At 35.6% G+C, this 26,594-nt stretch overlaps 1 protein-coding gene across 1 annotated transcript in view; it reads right to left on the reverse strand.

The window, feature by feature from the left end:
- Window positions 1-26,594, reverse strand: part of Dscam4 (Down syndrome cell adhesion molecule 4) — a 349,041-nt gene that overhangs the window by 143,245 nt on the left and 179,202 nt on the right. The window contains exons 8-10 of the mRNA XM_073987499.1: window positions 14,814-14,904; window positions 9,117-9,204; window positions 1,479-1,627 (exon numbers count right to left, since the gene is read on the reverse strand). Coding sequence (XP_073843600.1) covers window positions 1,479-1,627; window positions 9,117-9,204; window positions 14,814-14,904 — 328 coding nt within the window. The remainder of the gene's footprint in view (window positions 1-1,478; window positions 1,628-9,116; window positions 9,205-14,813; window positions 14,905-26,594) is intronic.

The raw sequence follows: 26,594 nt of genomic DNA on the forward strand, positions 1-26,594 counted from the left end.
CCTCAATATTTCTCCGATATTGCTGAAATTCGGTATTTAGTCCTCATTTGAGTTATAAAACTTTCCATATAAAATTTGTCGGTATAGGTCCACGCCTTCATATAGCTCCCATAGAACGGTAGCTCCCGATTTTCGTTTTTTTGAGGGTTCTGGCCACAACAACAAACAGAAATGGCTGAGATTTGGTATTTACTCTACGTTGGAAGTAAAACCCGTTCCGACTGAATTTCGTCGGTATAGGACCACGTTTCGATATAGCCCCCATAGGACGGTACCTCCCGATTTTCATAATTGTGAAGGATGTGACGTTAATATCCCATTGAAATGACTAAAATTTTTTTTTTTAGTCTTTCATGGGATTATAAAATGTTCCAGAAGAGAATTATAAGTATAGGTCCACGTCTTCCTATATCCCCCATAGAAGCGTACCTCGTGATTTACGGTATTTTTTAGGTTTTAACCACATTGTCCTACTGAAATATCGTAAATTTGGTATTTAGTGTTCTTTGAGTCTAAAAACTTTACGCCAGAAATTTTTCGGTACAGATCGACGTTTTGATATAGCCCCCATAGAACGGTACCTCCCGAATTTCCGTATTTTTAAGGTTAGTGATATTGTTTTACCGAAATTGCTGAAATTTGGCATTAAGTCTTTTTCATATACGAAAGGAAACTAATTGTTCCATTTTACTTTAATACCACTCCTGGTGGAGGGTATAAGAAGTTCGGCCCACCCTTCGAAAAGATCCCTACGTTTCCAAGTCGAATTAATAAAGTTGAACAAAGTAATAGCCTGTATTGGGATATTTGTCGGTAAGTAAGGGACTTAAATAAAACTGTCGCTAAGTCCTAACGATAGCAGCAATGTTGTCAAATTTTAGTTGTACTTTTTATTCATAATTTTGCTTCCTTATTTTACCGATTTTTGTCAGTAACTAAAAACAAGTTGAATTACATTTTTTGTTTCTTTTTGATCCAAACTTTATTCGTAGAATAAAATGAACATTAGATAAAAAATAAATGAAAGTCTCTTATGCTGGACACTGTGGATTTCAAGAGAATATTTTTAAAATGTTTCAGAGTGGTGAGTGATGAGGGCGCTTCTTTGTTTTCATTAAGAAAATATTGTTTTATGAAATGTTCATCATTTGCCATAAAAGTTTGTTTTTATAAAATGTAAATAGGATGTACATATAAATATTTTAATAATATCTTTATTCGAAGAAATAGCTTTGAAATAAATAACAACAAAAACAAATGTAGTATATTGATTTTTTATATATGTAAATATCATTTTAGATTTTTTTTAAAACATTCTGTTTTTTAACAAATTTTATGGAATTTTTAATGGATTTTATTGTTTTATTTTTGGGAACTTTAAAAAAAGTGTAATTGTTTAACTTTTTTCTGTTAGCTAAAGTGATTAAAACTAGTAAATAAATGTAAATACGTATTTATATACATATTGTATAACATACCTCCACTCGATTATCTCTTAGTATCGGTTTGCCATCATGCAACCAATTAACATCATGTACCGGATGTCCGGTTACAATACATTGAAATTGTGCATCCTTGTCGACATCTACTGTTTGTACTTGAGGTTGCAGATGGGCTGTCAGCGGTGCTGCCAATATGCCATGATGAAAGACACAAAAAGAAAAGAGAAAATCGGAAAAAATATAGTACAACAATGAAAACAACAAAAGGAAGTTTACTTCTTAAACTCACAAATCAAGTATCTTGTTAATTGTATATAAGAGTAAAATATAATCAAGTATGTAGCGAATGATTTATACATATTTTATAAACATTTGTTAAATATTTAAAGCAAGAAACAACCAAATATACATATAGTTGAAGATAGTTACGATAAATTCGATGCTCTCAAAATATTTATTTGCGTGTCCATCCTTTTTTGACAATAAAAATCGAATAGGGCAACTCGAAGTACTTGTTTCCACTAGTTTTGTTCGACATAAATAACACTGTGAACCGAAATTTTGGGGGGTGGAAAATTCCTATTGGAGATGAAAGCCCTTGGTGAGTATATACAGAATCCCGAAGGACAGATTCGCCGTGAGTCGAACTTTCGCGATATGACGTGATGGATATTTTGCTGGAGACCCTAAAAGCCATCTGGAATCAGTGTTATATCTTTGTTCGCTGTTGTTTAAGCTTATATTTAAGATGGCATGTCTTCAGTGAAATCAAATGAGGATTTTTTCGTAGAACATTTCGACCTTCTAACTCGCTTCCTTCAATGTCCTTTTCGTCCTTTATTTCAAGAACCGTAATAAAAGTGGCATTAGATGACATTTTTCAGCCTCGGAATATTCTACAAAAATGTCGCTCGGAAGATTTTAAGTACGTTTCCCAAAGACATAAAATCGATAAAATCTCGTTTAAGCGGTCGTTTTTCACTTTTATCCGAATCTTGCTCAGACAGCCCTATATCTATTTATTTCAATGTATTATTGTTAACCTAGGAAAAACAATTTACCCAGGAAAAACAATTTACTTCAATGCGTTCGTGGAAGAAAAACGGACACAACTTTAATTTTATTTTAATTTAGTTAAGTGGAATATAAATGGAAAGTGATAAATGAGTCTCGTCATTTTTGATTTGATTTTGATTTTTGATTTTGGAACCTTGTGGACACTTCATCCAAGACACTGGTTCCGAGATTGATATTGAAGACACGATTAATTTTTGGAAGCGGTCAGGAAGGATCTTCGCGATTTTTTAAATAATTTGTTGCCCCTGTTCTTGATTTTCGTAGTTCCAAACTGTAATTTCTTTCACTATTTGCGATGCATCTTAGCTTTTTATTTATTTTTTACGCTTTTGTTAGGATTTGAATGTAGCGGCGAATCATTTTTCACTGATTTTATTAGAGATTAATGTCGGTAATGACCAAAATCGTACTATCATATAAATCTACACTGTAACTATAAGATTATCATCTTGTTGTGTATCATAATAAATCAATATAAAAAAATCATAATAAAAAAATTAATAAAACATATTGTCAAAGAAATTAATGTAGGAAAATTGGAGAAAATAACCGCGAAAATATGTCGCAAGGTGGTGGAACTGGTGCCGAAACAGTTGTATAATGTGATAATCTCCAACGGTTACTATAAAAATCTTTAGCGTGTAACAAAAATGTCTTTTTCTCAAGAAATATGTAAAAGGCAAAATACTTTTTTGAGGTAAAATATTTTGTGTTGTTATAGATTTTTGTCAATATCTAGAAGACCGTTAAGCCTTTCGCAGCGTTTCTTGCAGATAATGGGTACTAAACTATCCACAAACATACTACACATAAATCTTCGACTTTTTGACCACTAATTTGATGGTTTCAAACGAATTTATTGACATTTTTTCAATTTTCTAAAGAGACTAAATACTATTTAAAAATAACAATTAGATTACAAGCTCTCATAGTTTGCTCAAAATTTTGTAACATTTTAAGAACTAGATTCAATTCATAACGGCACTTGGCTGTCTCCAGACCATACAACAGAAATCAAACTGATCACGTTGTGAGAGATGAAAGGCTTTCATTGAGTATGTTGGATGTACGACCGTTCCGAGGAGCAAACATAGACTTCGACCACCACCTTCTTGCAGCAAAAGTACGTATCCTATTAAACGTAGCAAATAAAGTACGAACTGACACAACACGGAAGTTGAATATCTGTAAGCTGCTAACACCAAAGATAGCCACAGGATATTCCACTCAACTGGCCCAATTGCCTAATTCACCCAGCGTTCACACATCCCAGTGACAGTTCGAAAAATTCAATACATACACAATATTTTACTATGTACCAATTTACTGGCATGTGTAATTGCGGGTTAAAGCACTCCTCGTCCCGACAATTGCAAAGTATTGCCTACTCCATGTTAGCAGTCGCAAAATCCATATTTGGATAACAGAGACTTGGATAATTTAGACGGTTTTGGTACATTTTACTTGAAAAGTTTAAATTTTATCCATCTACCGAATAGACCGAATTTTGAAGTGTAGGGTTCCCAGTTGACAAAAAACTTTCCCGATAAAAATTGTGGACATAGGTCCACGTTTTGATGTGTACTCCATAAAACGGTACCTGACGATTTTCGGTATTTTGAAGATTTTACCTAAGTTTCTCTATAAAATTGGCTGAATTTTAGGGCTCCCAGTGGAGAAAAAAATATTTCTGGTTTGATATGGCTCCTATATAATGGTACCGCCCGATTTTCTCTATTTTAAAGGTATTAGACATATTATCCCACCGAAGTAGTTGATATTTGATAGTTGATATTTTCTCTATTTTAAAGGTATTAGACATATTATCCCACCGAAGTAGTTGATATTGGGTATTTAGGCTTCGCTAGGACTGCAAAGTATTCGTAGAGAGAATTGTTGGTATTGGTCCAGTTTTGATATAGCCCCATGGAATGGTACCGCCCGATGTTCGGTCTTTTGACGGTTTTGGCCACATTATCCATCCGAAATGACTGAAATTTGTTCTTCAGTCTTCATATATTTTTGTGGGCTTATATATAAAAATTTTGTCTTTTAATATGAGAATTTTCCTTAAACCTAAAAACAGTTTTATAATCGTTACTTTAAATATTAAAATATTTGAATATAATAAATGTTGGGATAATATGGAGAAAAAAGCACATTGCCAACAATTATCGTGCAGACAAAACTACTTGACGTATCAATGCCAAATTTCAAAATAATTTTATTTGTTTGATTTGCATTCCGAGATACTTTGTTTTGACCATTTTTGGCCGCTGTCGTGACACTGTGCGTCAGTTAAAAAAGGAAATAATCTTTCGGAACAGTTGACTAGCGAAATAGGTTTCAGACAAGGAGGCAGCTTTTCGGGTGATCTATTCAACATCCTGCTGGAAAAGGTTAGACGAAATGCAACCGTCAAAAAGACACATTTTCCATCAATAACCACATCTTACTTGCTTATGCTGACGATAATGACATTATGGGTCGATCAGTAAAAGAAGTAACCGATACGTTTAAAAAGGTCGAAGCGAGAATCTGCTAAAGTGGGTCTGGCGGCGACAACACGAAGTTAATGGTGTCGACGCGCAATGCGTGCATAGAATTCAGACCAACCGTAGAAGTAATGTTAGTTGATAACCGTGAAAGCTTCAAAACAATCCTCGAACAGCGGCGGTACAGGAAAACAAGCTCAACAATTACCTCAGCTTACAGCGTTGTATTGATTAAAACGTACGAAGCGAGGGCCACACTATAAGTGGAAGTTGAGTGCTAACTTCTCTGTTGCACCAGTCTTTTTAATACAGACCCATCTGTTAACCAGCTACTAATGCCAGCCAGACAATGCTGGTGGCAGAGGTGAATTGTACAGACCGATATCAAAATTTATTCGTCATGAGTCTTTTTTACCTCTGGCGTCAGAAATAGCTATCAAGTTACGGGTAATCACCAAGGGTTTCATAAGCAGCACAGTACAACGATAGCACTCACACGTATGTATCAGTCGAGGATTCAACCAGAACGAACCGTGCCGCAGGATAGTGTTGGTGGTGCTCGACTCTTTGAGCCACATCGAGCTGACTAACCTCCTACCAAGTTATATATGTGTGGACGCCAGACGTATGTGGAATTCAGGAACAAAAAGTCCAAGCCTCGTAGAGTGAAACAGAAAGTTCACCTAGGTAAGAACGTAAAATATGCGGGTTATTATGATCTTGGTGTCAGTTACCTTATCTGATGTTATTTGTGAAAGGTTAAAATCCTATTTGACTGATCATTGTACCTTATCACCACTCTATTCAGGCGGCATTAAGATCGTTATTGTCAATTGAACTCCTTTTTAACCGATATTACCAACTGAACTGAATATCCTGGTAACAGAATTCCCATCACCAACTACCTAATGATTCTGGAGTCGAGGATTCAAATAGAACAAACCGTTTCGCAGGATAGTGTTGGTGGTGCTCGACTGTTTGAGCCACATCGAGCGGACTTACCTCCTACCAAGTTGTGTATGTGTGGACGCCAGGCGTACGTGAAATTCAGGAACAAAACGTCGAAGCCTCATAGAGTGAAACAGAAAGTTCCCCAAGGTGAGAACGTAAAATATGCCGGTTATTATATGATCTTGGCGTCAGTTACCTTAACTGATGTTATTTGTGAAAGGTAAAACTCCTATTTGACTGATCTTTGCACCTTATCACCACTCTATCCAGACGGCATTAAGATCGTTACGTACGGTAATTGGTAATTTTGGAAACTATTGTCATTTGTCTACCTAATGATTCTGGGGATCACTACCTAATGATTCTGGGGATCACAGGATGAAGGTCCTCTAGTCTCTAGTCGGCAGCTAAAAAATCTTGTAGTCTACATATAACGCGAGAGGTTGGTCTGTGGTAAGCTATGTGTTGCAAGTTTATTTCCGGAATATACTAGTAAATGCAACACAGTACTTACTTACTTACTTAGTTGGCCCATTACAGAACATTTGTTCCATAGACCGAACTAAAAAAAGATCTCCATTCCTCTCTGTTTTTCGCTTGACTTTTTGGAATACCGCGCCTTTCCATTTCTTCATCCACTTGTTTGCTCCATCGAAGCTTAGGCCTGCCGATTCTGCGTGCACCGCCATGTGGCATGTATTCATACGCCTTTTTAGCGGGTTCATCATCGCTCATTCTCATGATATGGCCTAGCCAACGCAATCGTTGCATCTCGATACGTTTAACTATATTCATGTCTTTGTATAGCTGATAGAGCTCGTGGTTCATACGACGTCTATATGCACCGTCAACGCAAATCGGCCCGTAGATCTTTCGAAGAATTTTCCTCTCAAACACACCAAGCACTGCCTTATCTGCTTGCGCAAGTACCCATGCTTCGGAGCCATACATTAGCACGGGTAGTATCAGCGTTTTGTATAGTGTTATTTTTGTTTGACGAGATGTGGCTTTGTTTTTAAATTGCTTACTTAGACCATAGTAGCATCTGTTGGCCAATACAATTCTTCTTCTTATTTCACAACTGATGTTGTTTGTTGTGTTTATGGCAGTGCCGAGGTAGACGAAGTCTTTAACTACTTCAAAATTGTAGGTACCAACTTCCACAGTTGGTCCGAGCTCTATGGACGCTTTGCGCGTCGACACCATCAATTTGGTCTTTTCGCCGTTTACCGCCAGACCCACTTTCGCAGATTCTGCTTCGACCTTCCTAAAGGTATCAGTTACTTCCTTTACTGATCGTCCCATGATGTCTATGTCATCAGCATAGGCAAGTAACATGTGGCTATTGGTGTAAATTGTGCCATTTCTTTTGACATTTGCATCTCGTATTACTTTTTTCAGCAAAATATTGAATAGGTCACACGAAAGGCTGTCTCCTTGTCTGAAACCTCTTTTGGTACAAAATTCTTCGGAGAGGTTCTTTCCAATTTTAACTGAGGACCTAGTATCAGTTAAAGTCATCTTACAAAGCCGGATGAGCTTTGCGGGGATACAAAATGCAACACAGTAGAGTAACATTAAATCTTTCATCAGTGGAACATTTGCAAGAGTAAACGAAGATTATTCCATTCTTGCAGTAATTACTCGGGTGTTACCGCCACAGTCATCCTAATCACCTTATAATGGATATGACCCCCTCACTCAGTCGTGTCGGAGAGATCTTCATGATGTAGAGAGAGAGGATCTACGTTAGAACAACAACCTTATCGGGCAGAGTTGCCATAATCCACAGTAGGCTTGCCTCATCTATTTATTTTTATAGGGCAAGGATTAATAATACTGTGCAAAACATCTGCATAGCATGCGGTACATATCTACTCAACTACATCCAATAGCTCTGCGGTTACATCCCATTAAGCAACAACAACAAATCAACGAGTGTATTTTGATCTTGTGGCCGATAAGCAACCTTTTGGTTTTATATCGAAATATCTGAATCTGATGTTTTAACCTATAATGTTTTTCCCGCCTCATTTTAATTTTTGTTTTTTCGTCTTTCCTGTCCCATTCCACCTCTACTAAGTTGGAATATCGGCCTTATACTTTGAACTAAATAAATTCAAAAAATTCACATTTTTCCAAAAACGCATTCCGCTACTACAAAAATTGCAAAAATGTTCTTCTTCTTAAGCAAAAATGGGTTCTAGTGGGTTGGTACGCTGACTTTGACATTTCCTCCAGTTTATTTTTTATGATTCTGTCATTTTTCGTTCCTTTACTATTTGTGGAAATTTGTATGTGGTAGCATTTTCTGACAGTACACTCTTATGCAATTTTTACTATTAAAATAGTACCGGAATGGAGCCTGTAAGTTTTTCTCTTAATACCAAAAATGTCAATGAATGGAACATTTCTTATCGCAACATATTCATTGAAGAAGTTCCTGAAGTTCCTACAAGCAACGATAGTGTCGATATGTTTTCGAAAATCTATTAAGTTTTTAATATGAATTTTGTTTTTTCATGAGACCGAGCTTAACAACATTTTTACTTGATATTTCTATCAATATTCTGAAGAGATCGTCCCTCATACTCTCTTTGATAGCTTTTAAATGTTACTTCTTCTACTTCTACTTGCACATCATTTTATATTCATTAGCAAAATTAAATAACTCCATAAAGACAGGAAAAACTCTTTCGATTGCAGGTGTCCCTATTATTTTATTTTTTGTTGTTTCTGCTTGCAATACCGCTTTCGACTCTTTCAAGGCCGAAATATGTATGTAGGTATATTTGCTCATTGGCCATTGTTTACATCATGAAAATTTAATTAAATTATGCAAATAACAATCTCTCCTTGTTAACGTAATGGACATTTGGCATGTGTCGTCGTCGTCCTTCGTTTTACCTTGAGCTAAAGCGTTTCTAATGAATATTCTTTCTCATTCCAGTTTTGTCCTTCCAGGGGGGATAGGTAGGAATGTATGCAGGAGGTATGCTGAGATACTTACACTAAATAAATAAAATCGCATCAAATTGTCCCCCAATCCATCGGTTTCAACGGAGAATGACATTGATGTATGAACGGACAAATGGAAGGAATAAAAGGCAAACAAAACAAAAATAAAAAGACATCAGGATCCCCAACTCACCTGTAACTGTTAATGAGACTTGTATTGTTTCCTCTCCAGCGGTATTATTTACCCAACACAAATATTTGCCGGTATCATCAAGACGTGCCTGGACGCATAATAATTTTGCCAAAAATAGAAAAAGAAGCACAAATATTTTGTTACAAAAAAGAGTGAGTATTTAAAATAAATTAAAAATGTACAATGTCTACAAAATGTCTTCGTTTCATATATAAAAAATATTTATTTTTGTAATTGGTAGTAATGTCCGAAAGCATTTAAGGCCTAGGTACATAACGGACTGGCTTTCTTGTCCCGCTTCATTTCTGATATAAGAATAAAGAAGGCCGAGCCAATTTCGAACTAGGTTGCCCTTTTCTTATTTATTAATTACCCTGCCTTTACACATGACAGGACATTTGAGTTCATGTATTAATTGTCAAAATCACAAAACTTGTCTATGTGACGTAGTCGTCCCGACAACTACAAAAACAATTGTAAAATTATCAGTGAAAATCATCGATATCTTTATGTTTTCCGTTCACATATTTTGTTATTGTTAATTTTCTTTTGTGTTCAACACATTTTAATTATTATCTTTCTTATTATTACAAAAAATGTAAAAAAAATTCAATTATTACTCCTAATGTCTGCGAAAAAACGATGGACAGCTGGGATACAAACGACAAATTTATGTATGTGTTAGTAAATCAGAGTTGTATTTAGAGACAAATTGTCTGCTGTAAACGGCTAGTTATTAGCTGGACTTTTACAGAACATTTATTCCATAAGCCGAACTAAGAAAAGATCTCCATTCCTCTCTGTATGTTGCTGTATTTTCCCAATCTGGGATATGGCGTTTTCTGATGTCGTATTTCACTTGTTCGCTGCATCGAAGTTTTGGCCCTCCAATTCTGCGTGAGCCGCCACCTGTTTTTTAGCGGGTTCATCACCACTCATAAGAATGACATGACCTAGCCAACGCAGTCGTTGTATATCGATTCATTTAACTATACTGATGTTCATAGTTTTATTGTTGATAGAGCTCGTTGTTCACTCGACGTCGATATTCACCGTCAACGCAGATTGTTCCAGGCACACAGAAAAAAATTTTAGCCATTTGATAAAAAAATTCAAAGATTCAATCAAAAAATTATCGATTTTCCTGCGATAAAAAAATTGTCATATTGACAAAATTCGATAAAATTATTTGATCACAAAGTAAAAATACAACTGAAAATATTTCACATATTGACAAAAATGTGATAAATATTTTTGTGTTTGATAAAAACAAAATATTTTCCTGATGAAAAAAAATTGGTATTTTTGATATTTGCAAAAATTACAAAAAAGTTAAAACCATAATGTTTATTGGTAGCTATTCTAACAACCACTGAATGCTGATACAAAATTTGTAATATTTTGATACAAGTTTTTATCAATATGTGAAATATTTTATCAGTTCAATGTAAAAGAATCGATAAATATTTTAGTCAATATGTGAAATATTTTATCAGTTGTATTTTTATTTTGTGATCAAAATAATTTTTATCGAATTTCGTCGATATGACAATTTATTTTTAATCGCCGGAAAATCGATAATTTTTTTCTGTGCACCTGCTTTATTTCGCAAGAAACCTTGCTTCGGAACCATTAGCACGTTTTGTGAAGGGTAACTTTTATTTGACGAGATGTGATATTGTTTTTAAACTGCTTACTTAAGCCAAATTAGCATATGTTTGTTGTGTTTATGGCGGTGCCGAGGTAGACGAAGTCTTTGACTACCTCAAAATTATAGGAAGCAACGTCAACTGTTGGTCCGTGGTCTATGAAGGCATTGCGCGTCGACACCATCAACTTGGTCTTGTCGCCGTTTACCGCCAGACCCACTTTAGCAGATTCTCTTCCACTTTCTCAAAGATATCAGTTACTTCCCTTACTGATCCTCCCATGATGTCCATATCATCAGCATTATCAAGTAACTTGAGGTTATTTAGTGTAGAATGTATAATTTCATTTAACATCTGCATCTCGTATAAACTTTTCCAGCAGGATGCCTTTCAACATCACACAACAGGCCGTTTCCTTGTCTAAAACCTCTTTTAGTATTTAACTCTTCGGAGAGGTTCTTTTCTATTTTTACTTTGCGGGCCTACAAATTCAGACATTGCTTGGAATACCTTTGAGCGTAGGGGACTGTCGAAGGTTGTTTTATAATCGACAAATATATGGTAGGTGTCGTTCTGCATCTATTGCGTCTTCTCCAGACCGGTCAATGGAGGACTTGCCAGGTCTAAAGCCACATTGGTATAGTCCAATTATTTCATTGACCATAGGCTTTAGTCGTTCACATAAGATCCCTGATACTATCTTGTAGGCAATAGGGAGAAGACTTATGTCCCTATAGTTAGAGCATTCAGTCTTATCTCCTTCCTTCTGGACGGGACACATGAAACTCAGGTTCCCATCACGGGGTATGCGTTCTTCCTGCCAAATGATGCTGTTTAATGCTTCACTCTTTGGTAGGATTTTTATACCCTCAGCCTTTAGGCTAAAAAGGGTATTTACACTTTGATACGACCAAAAGTGTGCCTCATAGAAATAATGGTTTTAGACCCCAAGTATGTTTGTACGATATCCGTTTCAGACAATTTTGAGTCGATCTAGGAATGTCCGTCCGTCTGTCTGTATGCATGTCTTGCTGGCTGGTGCGCACGATAACTCTCGAACGGATCATTCATTCGGTTCAAATTTTGGGTATCGAAATATTTTGTCCAGATTTGATTTAAGTTCAAAGATGGGCCATATCGGTCCACTCCTTCAGGTACCTCCCACACAAAAGTTGAATAATGTTCGAAAAAATTGTCCGCACGATAACTCTTGAAGGGAGCAACCGAATTAGTCCATACTTTGCACATCGTGACATTTCTACCAGACATAAATGAGGTTCCAATATGGACCCTATTGGTCCACTCCTTCGGGTACCTCCCACACAAAATTTAGCTTAAGAGCAGTTTAAGGCCTGCTCTCGAATCGCTTTGATTTTTGTTGCAGCCACTTGTATTCACTACCCCCGTTACGACGATATAATTTTTTCAGGAGCAAGTCCATACTTCCTCAGAAATCAGCACGAAAACTGTAAACAACCCATATAATATCATGTATCGTAGTTTGGGTCCTTCAATATTTGGTTCAAACTTAGTTTAAGTTCGAAGATAGACCATATCGGTCCACTCCTTCCGGACCGCCAAGATTGTGGGCATGATAAAATAGGATGGAGTAACCGAATTGAGTCAAACTTTGTTATTGGTAATATTACTTTCCACTCATTTTGGTACCTCCCTCACAAAATTTTGGAAAAAGTATAGTTTAACAACTCCTTTCTGATCTTATTAATTTGTGATCCAGCAGGTTGCACTTGCGGCCCCTGTTACGACGTTGTAATTTTGTTCGTGGGCAAGTCCATACTTCCTGAGATAATGACCCAAAAAGGTCCAAAAAATCCTACCGGCACCACCTAAACTGGCTAATGTGTAACATAAACCTTTACGAGAGAAATCGATTAAGCTCAATCCTTGTAAATCGTATTATTTCCTACAGATTTGTATTAGGTCCGAATATGTACTACATCGGTTCACTCCTAGGGTACACCCTACCCAAAGTTTGGAAAAAATGCAGCTTAAGGATACAGCATTCTGAATTTTGTTGCAACATGTAGTTTTTTGCGTCCCTTTCCATCCTGGAAAATTTTCCCAACAGCTAAAAATCCTACAGAAGTATTGTGTTAACTTTTTTTCTTCGGGTACGTGGCTGAGGGTATATCTCTGTCGGCTCAGCTAACTGATACTTTCTTACTTGTTCGGACTTCATTCTGGCTTCTGTACATCTCGATTTTTTCACACTCTTGCTTTTTCATTTATTTCATTTATGTGGAAAAGACGTCACTACTCTCTACTTTTCTCCCTATACCTCTCCCGTGCGCTACACGTTGCTACTGATTGTAAAGCACGACACTACTAATCATACCATGGGTTCCTTGGTGGAGGTCTCTGGTATCCAAGTATGGATTTAGCGGCTGTTTGCATGGAGTGGCAAATATTTTGCCATTGTGCTGATATTTTTATCGGGAAGATGAGTGCAGCTTACCGATGTCCAACTTCCGTGTTGTGTCTGTTCGTGCTTTATTTGCAATGTTTAAATGGGTACGTACCTTTGCTGCAAGAAGGTGGTGGTCCGAGTGTACGTTTTCTGCCCGGAAAGATCGTACATCCTACGTGCTCAATGAATGCCTTCCAAATCTAACCCCAAACAAATATTTGTTTGCACCCAAACAAATATTTTTGCACCCAAACATATATATGTTTGGGACATATGTTAGAGAGAAACATATATTGGTTTCTTTGAATTCAGACAAATATTTCTTTGCACCCAAGCAAATATTTGTTTACATCAAACATATATTTGTTTGAAGGACCCAAACATATATTATGTTTGGGAGTGTTGCAAACATATATTGGTTTGTTGCAAAATATGTTTGGGCCATATGTTTGAGAGGCCTTTTCTGCCTCCGTGTACGAATCTTTGCTGAAACAAGGTAGTAGTCCGAGTCTATGTTTGCTGCTCGGAAAGATCTTACATGCAACAGCATAAACAATTTGATTCTTTGTTCTTTGATCTGAAAACAGCCAGGTGACCTTAGGAATATCGAGATGCTTAAATCTGGTACTGCTAAATACCATGTTTTTTGACGCTGCGAAGTCTATCAGCCTAATTCCATTGTCAGATGTTTCACTATGGAGACTGAATTTCCCCACTGTTGGGCCAAAGATATTCTAATTTCCAATTTTGGCATTAAAATCGCCTAGAATAATTTTAATGTCTGTTAAGATATATATCTTGGATCATTTCGCCCTTTTTACGATTGGAGCATGAGCGCAAATAAAGCTAATGTTAGAGAATTTTGCTTTTATCCTTATTTTAGCAAGTCTTTCATTCACTGGGGTGAAGCCGGAGACCAGATGTTTAAGCCTCCGACCAACTGCAAATCAGCAACCAAACTCATGCTTTGAGCTATGGCAGCTACAATGCAGTGCGTCCCCTTTAGGTGGTGTTGTGACGCCTTTCCCACTCCATCGTATTTCCTGTATGGCAGTTACATATGTCTTTTCTAGTACATCTGCCAGTGCGTAAACTGCACCTTCTCTATAAAGAGTGCGAACATTCTAGGTGCAGATCATGGTCCTTGAAACGTTTGCTGGGGTCGTTAACTCTAGAGGGGTTTGTTTTCCTTTTCCTTTGTTTTTTCCATAGAAGGATCCTTTTTTCTAAGGGAGGGTTACTAACCCGACGTATCAAAACCCAAGTTTTTATCGTTCTTATGGGTGAACGCACGGCACATGTTAGCTCACTACCTTTAATGGTTGTTAAATGCAGCTCCCCAGTTGACACCACGGAGAGGTCAGTGTCCACTTGAGATGAAAGAGGGATCAAAATGAGTTCTGGGCATTGCCATGTTAAAGCTGGTCAGAACCGTTGCTTGGTGGCCTTCATCCCCTACGTCATGACGTAATTACTAATTACTTAATATCTACCTATGTGCGTCACCCTTTAAGATTTTTCTATTATCAGAAATGAAGCGGAGCCAGAAAGCCAGCCACTTATATACCTAGGCTTTTATAAATGTTTGGAAACTTGAGAATATAAAATAGAATAATATACCTTGCTTATCTTTAAGAGTCCCGCCGACACTATCGATATTCGATCGCTTAATTGCAGAGGTAGTAATTGTTCGTTTTCTTCTTTGAACCATCTATAAATATATAAAAGAAACAAAATTGAAAATTATTTATAGAGCATTGTAAGTCATTTGTGTAGATAAGGAAATATAAAGAAACTTCGTCGTAAAATTCGCTGGTACTTTTTAGTATATATCTTAAATTGGTTATAATTTTAGAATACGGGGTTTCTTTACTTTTGTAATAAAATAAATTTGACAGCACTAATTTTTTAATCCACGAATTAACAATCACACATTAATTACATAAGTTTACAAGGAAACTTTTAAAGTATGTACGTACATAAAATCATTTCGTTCCTTTGTCACTGATTTCATCGCTACTTAGTCAACGAAATGATGTAGGCTTTACTAAATCCCCACAAAATTTAAAAAAGTGTTGTAAAAACATGAAAATGCTTTACCCCTAAAATAAATGGAGCATGTGAATGTAACGTATGTCGCTACCCTCTCAAGAGAAAATAACACTATTTAGATAAGAGACGAAAGGAGAAGGAAAAAAAAGAAGAAAAATCACGAAACTTAAAAAGGAAAAATGCCAAGTGTTTGAAAAATAACAAAGTGGCACCTGCTGTAGTTAAATATTTTAATTAAAAGCAAAAGGTGCTAAAGTATTATTTTGGAAGAATGCAAAATAACATATTAATGCTTAACCCAGAGCTATCATGGAGAAATTTTATTTAAATATATATTACAAAATAATTGATGATGATTTTGATGAGTTTGTATTTGATGAGTACTTATTTTTGGAATCACTGTAAGCCGATATTTAATTGAACACAAGCTTTAGAACCACATATACATACATATGTAACACTACATAAAATCAACGAACACACAAGAATGTTAAATACTTTCGTTGTCTTGTGAGAGGATGAATCTCAGTGAGATTCCAGTGGTTATTCTAGCATTTAAGAGCTTCTGGGTAGTCATTCAGAGCTACAGATAGTACTTCAAAATCTTCAGGGAGAAAAAATCACTACGCTGTCAATTACACTATGCAACGCTGAAAATGCAAACATCTTTTAGTATGAATTTTTTGAAAGTACATATTGAGACTACAAAACCCCTAGTTGGGGTTTGTCATGCCAGATCCAGTTCGGATTGAATGGTCTCATCTAAAACGGGCTAATATTAAATTTTTTGCATTTATCGGACATTAATCTAAGAAACGAATGGTAATTTGGCCTTGCTGTAACCCTAAACATGAACAGTTTATTCTTGCATTCGGGATATCACCACATTATTGACATATATACCTATTAAAATGTCGTTGACAAATATTTTAAAAACAAGTAAAAAAGTATCAGTCGGCTTTGCCGACAGAGATATACCCTCAGCCTATGTGAATTGGAACTTTCATCTACGAACAGATCGAATGTATTTAAGGTCTTTTCTGAATTTTGTGGCACTTTTTGGACATTTGAACTTGCCGACAAAAATGTGTATTGGGATTAAATTTCAAAATTTTTGCTGAGGATGGAATGGACCGACATATCTTTTCGATAGATATCGCGCCCACTAGTCATTTCAGAGGGTTATCGTACACCTGTTGGACCAGTATGCCAGGAAGCATGGACTTGTCCACGGAAAAGATAATTTGGCTGTAAACAGAACCACAAAGAACATAATCGGTATAAATTTCCAAAGGATCTCCGAACAGACCCTAAACTGCACTTGGACACAAATGTTGAATTTTTGTGGGGGAGGTATCTTAAGGAGAGGACCGACATGGGCCATTTTTGAAGTTTAACTAAGTTTGGACAAAATATGACGAAGGCCAAATTCTAAATTCGTTCTACCGATAGCAAGCGTGCAAGCGTGCTGCTGAGTTAGAGATTCTCACTACAGGTCTTAAAATGGAGTTATCCGAAATTTTCTGTTGGAGGTACCCGAAGTGGACCGATATAACCCATCTTCGAACTTAAATTAAGTTTGGACAAAATATTGCGAAAGCCAAATTTTGGACCAAATTGGTTCATCCGTTCTAGAGTTATCGTGCGCACCAGCCAGACAGACGGACGGACATTGCTAAATCGACTCCAAATTGTCTGAAAAACATTTCGTCCAAAACTGTTATTTCGATGAGGCACATTTTGCCCATATGAAAGTGTATATACCCTCGTTAGCATAAATGCTGAGGGTGTAATAATGTGATAGAGGCTTTTTACAAATGTATACACATTATGAAATTTTAAGATATATCATAAAATTTGATGCAATAAACGCAGTTTTTCGAGTTCATTATTTCCGCTAATATGTATTTCATTCTTATCTTCAAATCTGCTTCAGAAGTCAGAAGAAGATTCGTATGAAGGTTAAAAACTTGTGTTGGACGTTACTGCCATACAGGAACCACGATGGATGTATTTAGAAAGGCGCCACAACAACGCCTAAAGTTGACCCTCTGTATTATAGCTGATTTGTAGTTGGTCGGAAATTAAAAAACCTGGTCTCCAGCTTCATCCCAGTGAATAAGACTCGCTGCAATTCGATTAAAAGCTAAATTCTTCAACATCAGCTTTATTTGCGCTCATGCTCCCACTGAAGACAAGGACGAACAGACCAGGGACGTACGCAGGGGGGGGGGGCCCAGGGGGCCCGGGCCCCCACTGAAATGATTTGGTCCGACACAATTTTTTGAGCTACTTTAAGAAATTAAAAATATTTTTTCTCTAAAATAATTTTTGTTTTTGAAATTTCAAATGAAAATATATATTGTTGTGGAGGTTCTGTACTGAAAATGGACTTTATTAAGAAGTTGTCTAAGGAATATTTAATTTTTTTTTTGTTTGAATACTCTTTTTGAGAGAAACTTCCTATAAAACTGAATTCTTTCTTTATGCCATGCCAGAGTTTTGGTATTCTGTAATGAATATAAAGATCTTTTGGCTTTAAACTGATTTTGTATTCAAAACTATTACAAATTCAGTATTGTGCGGATTAGAAGTACATAAAATGAAATGTCTATTAGACAATATGTACGACATATCAAGGGTTCTCCGTGCAGTATATCTCGAAACCCAATTAGAAAATTGTTTTACTGCCTTAATCAGAGTTTTGTATTCCTATTTTATATCAACTTGTTGCCAAATAGTGGGAAAAAATAATGGAGAAAAAATTTGTTGTCGTGCATTATAAAGTGATAATAACTGCTATAAATAGCATGCCCATCTTAATTTGTTCCTATTAGTCACAAATTTGAAAACAACCGCAAACCAAATTTTGGTTATATGGTATTAAATTCTGCTGTTATTTGTATTGCATATCATGGTTCTCTTGAACCAACTTTAAAAGAAAGAAAGAAGAAGGGTTCATAGATGAGAAAAATAAAAAAAAACGCGAGCGCTTCTTAAATAAATCGCGCTCAAAGTCCACATTTTAGGGTTTTTATGTTTTGCTGGGAAACCACAAGCCCTATCAAAATGGAACTAAAGAAAATATTTTAGAAGTGAAAATTCTCTACAATGTCCTTTATAATACCTTCGAAGGTTTTACCATTTGAGATATAGAAGTTCAAATTGGGACAATGCACTGACTGTGTCTCCTCCTTATAAAACAATGCCATGACTGCAATTTCCCAACTTAAACTCATATATATACAAAATGCTACAATCTAGGAAAAAATTATGAAACCCAATCTTGTAGAGAATTTTCACACCTATAAGATTTTCTGTAGTCCCATTTCGATAAGGCTTACTGTTTTGAAGCAAATCGTGAAAACCTAACAAAAAAAATAAAAATGTAACCTGAACCATACAAATGTTCACAGCTACAACAGTTCCTTAGTCCCATTCCGATAGGACTTGCGGCTTCCAAGCAAAAAAACGTAAAATAAACCTTAAAATGTAAACTTTGACCGTGATTTATTTTAAAGTCCCTCCAGCATTATTTTCTTGTTTTTGGATCTTTCTCATCTATGTTTCAGAATCCGCAAAAACCTCCCAGTTGTAAGCTCCTTTCCGAAACTTTAAACATCCTAAAATAACTTCCAAATGTACACATATCAAGTATCAAGAGGGTCTTTTTGGACAACATCTTCGGATACATTTCTCACAAAAGTTCAACATCAGTGTAGTTTAAGGGCTGTTCGAGGAACCATTGCACATTTTGAACAACGGTTTTGTTCACAGTGATATTGTATTTTTTCATGGTAAATCCATGGTTATGTCAGGATTGTTCCAAAAGCTCTAAATCTTACGACGACCAACTAAATTGACGGCTTGATACCATAACAATTAAAAGAAATGACTTCCAAAATTAGGTCCACTTCCAAAATGGACTATATCAGTCGATTCTTTCAGGTATCTTCTGCACAAAATTGCAAGACTTTTGCGCTTTCATCGAAGTCAAATTTTGAGCACAACTTAAGCATTTATTCGCAACGCAACAATCGTAAAGTTGTATACCCCAAATGTTTCGATATTATTGTCTGAAAGTTTATACGTCCAAAAAGAAGACGAAATTATGAATCTTCCTGGCTACACAATTTATAAAAAAGTGGCTATGTAGCCCGTATTCGATCTGTCTATATATCAAAGTCTCAATTCACACAATCTGTGGGTATATCTCTGTCGGTAAACCCGAACTGTTTATATCCTCCAAACACTGTATATATGTATATCTATTCGCGAATGCAATCCCTGTGTTCGAACGTGGATTTATTTTCATCACTTTTCGCATGGAAGTTTTCCCACCAAAAGGATTTCCAAAATCCATATTACTGACGATATTTTTAAAAATTATTCTAATAGCCTCGAATTATAGAACATCTTTCGAAAGCTATTCGCTGTGGGATTTAGAACACATTGCCAACTAATACACCAAAACGTAAATCTATACGGGTAATATTAATTTAAACGAGTTTTAGTTATTTCTTCAATTCTGTTGAAGAATTTGATTAAAAACTTTTGTATGGGAAATATACCGAATTCAATTCTAAACATCTTAGGACTAATATATTAAAATCAGTTCCAAATTTCAATTTTGTATCTAAAATAGTGTGATCTCTCTCTATTGAATGTATATACTTTGTGGCAATATTGAATATACCTAAAATCCACTAAACAACCTTTAAAATAGCTTCACGTAACGATACACAACATTTTTAATTTTCATGATTTTTGGTCAAGTTGGGCCCTACCCTACAAATTCCAATCGCGAAGTTAAAAAGGGTTTTTCTCGAAACTGGATTTTTGAAATGTGTCACTGTTTGAGTAAATGAGCGATATGTACTAGGCCGGGGCGATTTGTATGGAAGGAAAAAAGTGTTATCGGGCGCCTGGAGTTTCTGATTCTTGGGATTGTACTGAGCAAAAAAGTCAACTAGACCATATGTCTACGGTGAAAATCGAGCCCCCGGATTTTGACTTGAAGTTTTTTTTCAAGGACTTTTGGATTGTTTGGCATATAACAACCAAACCACTGATATTTTCGATCCAACACACAGACAGCAATTGTAGCCAAGACAATAACAAAGAACTCTCTAGTACATCGCAAAGCATTGGAACGCTCCTTCAGGCAGTTATGGCCTCGAGAAGGTGCACATTTTTCGGAAAATATCGATAAATGACACTGTGCTACAAAATGGGACTCAAATTCAGTGGGTGGAAAATACCTTTTGGAGATGAAAGCCCTTGGTGAGTGTACTAAGAACCCAGAAGGAAATTTTCACCATAGGTCAAGTTTCCGAGATATCGCGTGATTAATGGTTTAATTTTGGCCCCTTAATTTGCGAGAAAATAGCTTTATATCTCTGTTAAGCGTTATTGTAGCTTCATTTTGAGATTACATGTCTTCAGTCAAATCGAATGGTGAATCTTTTTGTAAAATATTTCATCCCTCTAACTCAATTCCTTCCATGTCCTTTTCGTCCCTTATTTTTTGAACCGAAGTAAAAGTACCACAAGACGAGATTTTACAGCATCCAAATATTCTACAAAAATGTTGTTCAGAAGATTTTAGGTACGGTTCTCATTGATGACCAATCGATATTTTCCCGTTTTCATGGTCCTTTTTGACATTTGCCCGTATTTTGTTGAGAAAACTGTGTTTTGTTTTTATGTATATTCGTTATTGGTCTGTGGTGCATCTGAAATACTTACCATAAATAGCTCTTGTAATGACGAACACGTTAATAACAAATTTTATTGAAGGATAGATCCGGGTATCTAAATTTTTGAACCGGATATTCTGATATCAAAACCGATTTTGGAACCGGTTTTAAGTAACCGATTAATCGTATATGTATATCATTGGAAAGCTAATAAAATGGTCAATCAAATGACAGCAAGTAGTTGATTACAACTTTCTTGGTTCCGATGCTAGAACAAAAAAACCGCTTTCTTAAACCGATTTTGATGTAAAATATCACTGGGTTGACGTGGTTCAAACTTCTGAGTTATGGCGAAATTAATTCATTCTTGATTAACTTTAAGTACATGATAACAAAACAACATAACACAAATTCATCTCACAATAACTCAGAAGTTTGACCTATGGCATAACTGTCTTTCCAGATTTATAAAATATCTTAATCGACTTTCATCGCCAAAAATAATTTTTCAACCCAGTGATATTTTACATCAAAATCGGTTTAAGAAAGCGGTTTTTTTGTTCTAGCTTCGGAACCAACAAAGTTGTAATCATGTAATCAGCTACTTGCTGTCATTTGATTGACCATTTTATTAGCTTTCCAATGATATACATATACGATTAATCGGTTACTTAAAACCGGTTCCAAAATCGGTTTTGATATCAGAATATCCGGTTCAAAAATTTAGATACCCGGATCTATCCTTCAATAAAATTTGTTATTAACGTGTTCGTCATTACAAGAGCTATTTATGGTAAGTATTTCAGATGCACCACAGACCAATAACGAATATACATAAAAACAAAACACAGTTTTCTCAACAAAATACGGGCAAATGTCAAAAAGGACCATGAAAACGGGAAAATATCGATTGGTCATCAATGAGAACCGTACCTAAAATCTTCTGAACAACATTTTTGTAGAATATTTGGATGCTGTAAAATCTCGTCTTGTGGTACTTTTACTTCGGTTCAAAAAATAAGGGACGAAAAGGACATGGAAGGAATTGAGTTAGAGGGATGAAATATTTTACAAAAAGATTCACCATTCGATTTGACTGAAGACATGTAATCTCAAAATGAAGCTACAATAACGCTTAACAGAGATATAAAGCTATTTTCTCGCAAATTAAGGGGCCAAAATTAAACCATTAATCACGCGATATCTCGGAAACTTGACCTATGGTGAAAATTTCCTTTTGGGTTCTTAGTACACTCACCAAGGGCTTTCATCTCCAAAAGGTATTTTCCACCCACTGAATTTGAGTCCCATTTTGTAGCACAGTATCATTTATCGATATTTTCCGAAAAATGTGCACCTTCTCGAGGCCATAACTGCCTGAAGGAGCGTTCCAATGCTTTTGCGATGTACTAGAGAGTTCTTTATTATTGTCTTGGCTACAATTGCTGTCTGTGTGTTGGATCGAAAATATCAGTGGTTTGGTTGTTATATGCCAAACAATCCAAAAGTCCTTGAAAAAAAACTTCAAGTCAAAATCCGGGGGCTCGATTTTCACCGTAGACATATGGTCTAGTTGACTTTTTTGCTCAGTACAATCCCAAGAATCAGAAACTCCAGGCGCCCGTGATGGTGTTCAAATCGCCCCACTCTAATATGTACATATATGTATGGGTCTACAACCATTACTTCGATGCGTTAAAAACTTTTTGGTCAAAACCAACTTATGGAGGGTATTATAGTGGTGTAGGGTATAAAAATATGAACTTTCACCGCGATTTATTTCAAAATCCCTCCAGCGATTTTCTCTTGTTTTTGGATTTTTCTCGTCTATGAACATTTCTTTTTCAGAATCCACAAAAACTTCTTCTGTGTAAGCGGTTTTCATTAAAAGTTAGTTAAGGTGCACCCTTCTTAGTAAAGGAGACGATACAGTCAGTGTGCATTGTCCCAATTTGAATTTTTATATCTCAAAAATGGTAAAACCTACGAAAATACCATTGCACAGTGGTGCCGCTTCTTTGTAAACGTGGACAAAAATAGAGGGAGTTCATCTAGATTGATGAATTTTTGTACAATTACTTTTGACGGCATAGGAATGAATGGCCTTCAAATTTAATATGCGATATTTTCTTAGACCACTAGTTAATTTTACCGGTTCTAACAAAAATCGGTTCAGATTTGGATATAGCCGCCATATATATCTTTCCCCGATTTTGCTATAACTCTAAATTTTTATTGAATAGCGTTTAAATTTAGTATGCGATATTTTCATAGACCACTGATTAGTTTTACCGATTTAAGCAAAAATAATTTTGCATTTTGACTTCCCATTGGACCAACTACCTTCTTGCAAAAAGTGTTCAATATAGATCCACGTTTAGCTATAGACCCCATATATATTTTCACTTCTTAGTGAACAAAATACATCCTTGCAAAAAGTGTTCGATATATGTAGATCCACACTTTGTTATAGTCCCCCTCTCTATAATGGTAGATCCAAGTTTTAGTCGTTTTGTCGATTAAAGAAAAATATCCATATCAAAAAAATGTCTGTTACCGAGATGCTAAACTTTTAATTTCAGTTATATAAAAAATAAACGTATGATGTGAAATAAACAAAATCCGTTAATTTCGAATTTTGTTGTGTGCTGAGAACAATGTTCGTACTCGTACATTCCATTTTTACATATAGAGGTGCGTGCTTTTACAGGCGGGGCGTGCGTGTTATAATGGTAATAACTTAAAGGGTGGCAGGTAGGGGCAGCTGGATTTCTTTTTATCGTAAACAAGAGACTTTCCCCTGTATTTAAAAAAAATACGGGCTTGCCCTTACGGTGCCTTCATTAGTAAAACTCAAGTTAAATTTATATTAATGATATTAAAAATAGCACAAAAAGTGATTTACAAAGAATTTATTTTTAAGGAAGTTAGAAAACGAATTTTGAATTTGTTTCTTCGTAAGAATATTGTCAATGGCATCAAATATAAGTGTGATTTTGAAAATTGTACATTTACCTCTCCAATTTTTTTATAATTTCACTTATAATCTTCGAATGCATTGCAAATCTATTCCACGTTTTTAAGGCACCACATACAAATCTCAACTTCTTCGACCTAACTTGGCATATTACCGCTGTAAATTGGGAAAATAATACTGGATATTAACAATTTAATGTGTTTAGAGAATATTTATTTCAATTGCAATCAAATTTGACGCCATGCATTTTTCGATTTTTGTCCACGGGCGGAACCACAGTGCATTGAGGTGAATCTTGTAGAGAATTTTCACTGCTACAACATATTCTCTTATACCTTTTTGATAGGGCTTGCGGGTTTCAAGCAAAATCGTGAAAACACAACAAAGCCCTAAAAAATTGAACTTTGACAACGATTTATTTAGAAATCCCTCCGGCGATTTTTTTTTGTTTTTTTCTCATCTATAGAAATTGTAGTTTCAGAATCCGCATAAACTTCCCAGGTGTAAGCACACTTCATTTAAAATTAGTTAAGGCGCACCGTGGAGAGTGTCTGTAATCGATACAATGGAGAACAGTTCGCAATTTTATAGTTTGATTTTTTGACAGCCTTTTTGACTGGATAAACGTGGAATTGCTGGTGTGATGTCTCAATCGGAGTGGAAAAAGTGCTACAACCATTGGTTTGAGCACATGAAAAAGTTTATAAGTCATGCTGAAAAATATGTACTTTGAAAAAAAAATAATAATAATAATAAAACCATTTTTGATGATAAATATTCTCGTTTTCGTTATTAGGCCAGAAACGGTTTTAGTTCCCCCCGTGTGCAGTAATACATACATATGTACATTACATACGAATGTACATGTGTTTTCATTTGTAAATGCCTCGTTTTGAATACTGAGGGGAAATAACTACAACAGAACATGTCCCAACATGACTTTCTATTTTTGTCATGGTTGCCTTCATGCAAATCTTTTGTTTTCTTGATGCCCACCAGAGATGAAGGTTGAAGGACGTTGTTTTATTGTTATATTATTTACTAGAAACTACCAAGGGAACACAAAAAGACAAGAATAGTGGATAATATCCGTAGTTGTTTCCGCTGTAACTGATCAACACAAACGTGACAAAGTTAAGTTTTTATGCTTGAAGTTAAGCAGAACAAATTGCTACAGAGTAAAACACCAACCTTGGTATATATTCAAACAAATACGAACAAAATCCGACCATATAGCGTGCAGAGTATACACTCTTTAGTATCTAAATATAACTATTTATAACTAAAACATCCAATATCTGTGCCGAAATAAGGCAATAATATTGACTAATAATAACGCCTCAATAACAAGCTTATAATATATCCTTTGGTGCTTTGGAAAGTATTAAATTACCTGATGTAAATAAGAATCTCTCCATAACTTTTCCAACTATACCTATAATTTTACATGCACTTTAAACATTTCATAAAATTAAACCAACTTGAAAACACCTCTCTCTTGAAAATAATTAAACTTTGGAAAACAGCTCACACTGTAACAAAATTTCAAAATGCCATGTCCTTGCGAAATGTCTTTTCCATTCCTTGCCTTTTTGCAAAGTCAAATAAGTAAATTACTGTATTTCCAATAATTAAAGACTCGTCAAGACAAACGAGGAGGCAAAAGCGGCCTTGAATAAAATTGTAATTGCCAATAAAATAGGTCAACACCAACACAAGTCTTTAAATATTTTACCATCTTTTCCCTCACAATTTAAATAGGATTTCACTTAATTTAGTTTTGCCATCATCGTCAGAAATGTATGTTGTGTTGGCAAGTGAATATTTTGTAATTAGTATGTACGGAGCTAAAGTAGAATGCCACCCAATAACGTTAACAAATCAATAACATGATGGCAATAAAAGAGCAATGGGAACTTGATGTTCGAAACACATAAATTTAGCCAAGTAAATGTTTGAAAAACACAACAATACTAAACTATTTAAAATTAAACACTGTTTTAATAAATATAAATATATTTGTTGATATGTTTGCAATAAATTAGAAAATTATTGTTTTGTTAAAAATGTTCTAAAAATTACAAAATATATAGCAAATGTCTTCGAAATGACAAAATAGTTATCGTGGTAATTTGATCCCCCATTCCGAAGAAAGCACGCAATATGTTCTTTGAAAACTTTTGTATGCAAATTTCCATTTTTGCTGATATTTTGTCCAAACTTAGTTTTAGTTCGAAGATGGGTTACATCGGTCCACTCCTTCCGGTACCTCCCACACAAAAGTTCGAAAATGTTCGGAAAATGTGCGTGATCATAACTCTTGATGGGAGCAACCGATTTGGTCCATGCTTTGCACATCGTGAAATTTCTACCAGACTTAGATGAGGTTCCAATCGGTCCACTCCTTCGAGTACCTCCCACACAAAATTTTAGAGAAGTTGTAGCAACTTGTATTTTCTGACCCCTATACGACGGTACAAGTTTCATCAGGGGGCAAGTACATACTTCCTTAGAAAATGGCCTGAAAATGCAAAAAACTTTATGACACCGTGTGTAGTGGTTGGAGCGCAAGATGATTCTCGAACGGATCTGCCAATTCGGTCCAAAATTTGGCCTTAGTAAAATATTAATCTTACTTTAAGTTCGAATATATCGGTCCACACCTTCAGGTAC

The sequence above is a fragment of the Musca autumnalis genome, unplaced genomic scaffold (genome assembly GCF_047663935.1).
Source record: "Musca autumnalis isolate F117 unplaced genomic scaffold, ASM4766393v1 scaffold_4, whole genome shotgun sequence".
Classification (NCBI taxonomy): Eukaryota; Metazoa; Arthropoda; class Insecta; order Diptera; family Muscidae; genus Musca; species Musca autumnalis.